Consider the following 4,207-nt stretch of genomic DNA (forward strand, 5'->3'; position numbering starts at 1 on the left):
ACAGATGGAGATGGACGATTGCTGCATGTTTTCTTACCCGTCTATGTGTATAAGATGTTGATCCAAAAATCAGAAACTTCTAGTTTTGATTATTTTGGTGAAACGTCCGTCCACACTATGTACTACAATATCAACGGTTTGGATCATCAAAGAAGCTTTCCGATCTGTGTATACAGGACCTCGTCGGCATTAGGGAGCTAGGAATTATTATTATTATTTTGATTTTATGATACTTCTTTAGCTTAACTCATCATTGTGGGCCCCATCTATGAGATCCGAACTTATCTTATCAAGGCTCTAACTTGGATGGGCCACACCCCAAAGTCAAAATTTATTAGATAATCCCAACCATTCAATTAATGGAGGGAAAGATACTATATGGGTATTAAAAATCCAACAAAGTTCGTCTGACTGTCCATTCGTACAATCTAGAGAGTAAGATTTGTCCAAATATAGTGAATTTTTTATATGGCCCATCTGAAGTGGGGCCCACAAGATTGTTTTGGATCTTGCATGTTTTATAAAAAACTGAGCTACTATTAAGTTAATCCAAAGAAAAGATACTCGGGATGGAGAAATGATCCAGAACACTATAAGCTGCAAGTATAGAATACCTGGATACATCTATTCCATTCAATTGATCCTGACCATACATCAGGTTCAACCCATATCTTGTGTCCAGAATATCATATACCATTCCTTTTGCTAGTCATGGGTGGGATGGTTAGGATCCTATGATCAAAGTGATGCTTTAGAACCATATTTATCCATCATGGGCCTGACTAAATGCATGGTTCAGATTGTTGATTGAGTTTGTTTTTAAACAAGAATCACCATCCATTCAACCATAGATCCGTTGGTTAGAAATCGTTTTTGCCAGTGGGCTGGACCTTATGGACAGTCCAGATCATCTGATTAGGCATCAAAGGTGCCAATACAGCTAGGACACTACAAGATCCTTTGTCACCTCAAGAAATTTTAAAAAAGAAAAAAGAAAAAAGAAAAAAGAAAAAAAAAGGTACTTTAGTAATTTTACTAAAATCAAGTGGCATTATCCAACAACAATTCAATTATTTGCCTATACCACAAACCCCCCTATAAAACTACTACTCCATTTCCAGCTTCTTTCAAACTTCAAAACCAAAACCCAAATAAAATCCAACCAATCACAGGAACAAAAACTCCCCTCCCTCTCTCTCTCTCTTTCTCTCCATCAAACCTCCTTTCTTTCCTCCAAACATGGCAGAACCTCTAAATTTAGAGAATCCCACCATAACCAAACCCAAGAAAATCCAACTCTCTTCCTCCACATTTCTCTTCACTATCTCACTCTCTCTAGTCTCTTTCTCTCTTCTCTACCTCTCCTGCAAAGACACCACCTTCTGGTTTCTCCTCTCCAACGCCATCATCTTCTTCATCGCTGCCGACTCCAACGCCTTCTCTCCCTCCAAACCCAAACCCGATCTCTACGATGAGTACTTGAAACATGCCCGCTCCCAAAACACGTTTTCTCATTACACTCACTTGCATCCCATCCCCAAGTCTTCTTCAACCGAAATTCCTCAAGAAAAGGAAATTTCAGAAACTTTGAAATACCCAATTGAAAGTGTGAATTTAGGAGAGAATTACCACCGGAGCGAGTCAGAGAAAGCGATCGTAGCGATCAAAAGAAAGAAGAAGCAACCCCATCAATCTGATAAAGCAAACATGTATTCTAATTGCACCTACAAGTACACAGTCTCTGAGTCTTCGAAGATTATAAATATTCCTCAAGAAAAAAGAGAGTTGCAAGATTTCGTCGATCAACCAAGTCAAAATGTACTGAAGTCACGAGAGAAGTATTGCCGGAGCGAGTCGGAGAAGGCGATTGTGTCCATTGAAAGTGAGAAGAAGGCGCTCCGTCGATCGGAGACAGGAAGTAGGGGACAAAGTTCTGAGAAGGAGGCTGATTTCTCAGCCATGTCGGATGAAGAGCTGAACCTTCGAATAGAGGAATTCATTAAGAGATTCAATAGGCAGATTAGGCTTCAAGAAATGAGAGAAAGAAATGAAAATCAAGAAAATTGAAACCTTCTGCTTTTGAATTTGGTTTCTCTTTTAAGAGCTTTCTTTCTTTTCTTTTCATTGAGATGTAACGGCCAAGAAACTCTCTCTCTGTCTTTTTTTTTTTCTTTTCTTTTCTTTTTTTAATGTAAGTAGTATACACTGAAAAAATAGAAAAATCTTGTAATTTCTCACTCTCCAAGCACTAGGTGATCATGAGCAGCCGGCCTGATTTTCATACCAGGTGATCATTACGGTGTGGCCCACCTTTAGAATAGATCAGATATTCTACATGCAGATGCATTGGCCCAAAAGAAATGGTTGTATGTGATCTGCATGCACAGAGCTGCTCTAGGTATAACATCTACGTAGCTCGGACCTATTCGTGGGGACCACTTTGGATGGGACATAATTCTAATATCAGATTGGTTAGACGATCCTTGTTTCTGATTAATGGGTACTTTTTTTTTTAAACCATTGAATATTTACATTTTTACTCTCAAGTCGATGATCACCAACCCAAACCCTGTGCCTTAAATCCACACCGTCCAACCATTTTGAAAGCTCATTTTAGATATGATTCCGAAAATGAAGCAGATCCGAATCTTACGTGGACGATACGAGGGAAAGGAAACATTAGTGATTGAATCCTCACCATTAAAAACTCAGTGGGACCACGGAATGTTTATTTACCATCCAACCTGTTGATAAGGTTACAAAGATTTAAATGAAGAGACCACACAAATATCAGCTTGATCCAAAACTTTTGTAATGGCCGATTACTATTGTTTCCAGTATTATGGTCCACCTGAGATTTGGATCTACTTCATTTTTTTGACCATGCCTAAAAATGACGTAATTTTTTACTATAGGTGTGACCTTCCATCCACATTCCTTTTTTCAACCCGTATAAAACCCGTCTTATCAATTTCAACCTTTTTCTATATTGACAAATTAATAAAGATAAATATACTCATCCTTTTTCAATTATTTTTATCTAAAAATTAGAGATATTTTTGTTTAAAATTCTCTTTCCCTGCCTAAAAATCTACTTTCGTAGGATAAGATTTCGGCTGTTCAAAACAAAAAAAACACATAAAAGGTAAGTACCTACCATGCTAATTTTTTCCCAAAATAAGCTTTCAATATGGATAGACAGCGTGGATGTAGCCACATACATAACAGTGGGCCCCACATTCAGTGGTCCCACCCACCTTGGTGGTCCGGGGTCTCACCTAATCCGCTCCCTTCTTCCAGATCCTTCTAAAGTGGGGCCCACGATTTGAACAATTATGATAGTGCTGGCGTACGGATAGCTCGTACATGTACATGGTATCAAATAATATAATTCCTCAATAGCCGAAATAGTCGTGTCGTGTCCATGAAATTTGTCGTTTTCAATCAAAATTGGATGTGGGAGTCTACTGTAAGTGTAGTCACCTCACACGTGGAAACAAGGTACACGTGTGTGATATTGGAGCCACCTCAATGCGTAGATGCAATGTCTAAAAGTCAGGCCACTGAGATAATCACATGGGCCCCGCACGTATAAAAAAACACGAACGGATTGAAATATTAATCAAAGGACCTAGTTCTATATACACGTGTATCCCACCTGATAATAAAATAGAACTAAGTTTTTGGGACACCTGGCTTCAAGAAAGCAGCGGTCGCATGATGAGCGGCTATGATCTCTCACAAGTGTGTGTTTACACGTGTGAGGAGTCGAGTACCTTTACAAAGTGCACTCGAAAGCAAGTATGTACATGAAATGAAAGTGCACTTGCATGTGACTGCTACCATACCCTTGGAGCGCATTACCTAATTCACCGAACCTTTTTCACCCAAGAATTGTAACTTTCCAAACCCTAAAATAGAAAGTTGGACAACCAATCTTCTCTCGATTCATGTAAACACGCTCACACGTGTAGGTGTGGCACACGCGGGAAAGATCAGATCCATTTGTCAGCCAGTCTCCACTAAGTAGAAGTCATGCCAAAAATAATCTAGCTGATATGATCATAGGTGGACCATATATATACGAAATAAATGGACGGTTAATAGAAATTGACCAGGGGTACAAATTCTATACACCAGTAGTAACCACCCCTGAGAAAAAGATACAGTTTAATTTTGGGACATGTTATATGTATCTAAGAAGTGT

The 4,207-nt window shown here is 38.9% G+C and overlaps 1 protein-coding gene across 1 annotated transcript; it reads left to right on the forward strand.

Annotated features, from left to right (window-relative positions):
• Positions 1-1,138: 1,138 nt before the first annotated feature.
• LOC131242834 (uncharacterized) lies at positions 1,139-2,169 on the forward strand. Its single transcript, XM_058241738.1, has one exon. It carries the CDS (start codon positions 1,240-1,242, stop codon positions 2,065-2,067), a length of 828 nt encoding a protein of 275 aa, XP_058097721.1. The 5' UTR covers positions 1,139-1,239; the 3' UTR covers positions 2,068-2,169.
• Positions 2,170-4,207: the final 2,038 nt, after the last annotated feature.

The sequence above is a fragment of the Magnolia sinica genome, chromosome 1 (assembly GCF_029962835.1).
Source record: "Magnolia sinica isolate HGM2019 chromosome 1, MsV1, whole genome shotgun sequence".
NCBI lineage: Eukaryota > Viridiplantae > Streptophyta > Magnoliopsida > Magnoliales > Magnoliaceae > Magnolia > Magnolia sinica.

Coding starts and splice junctions, on each gene's coding strand:
- LOC131242834 (XM_058241738.1), top strand. CDS start 1,240: ATGGCAGAACCTCTAAATTTAGAGAATCCCACCATAACCAAACCCAAG.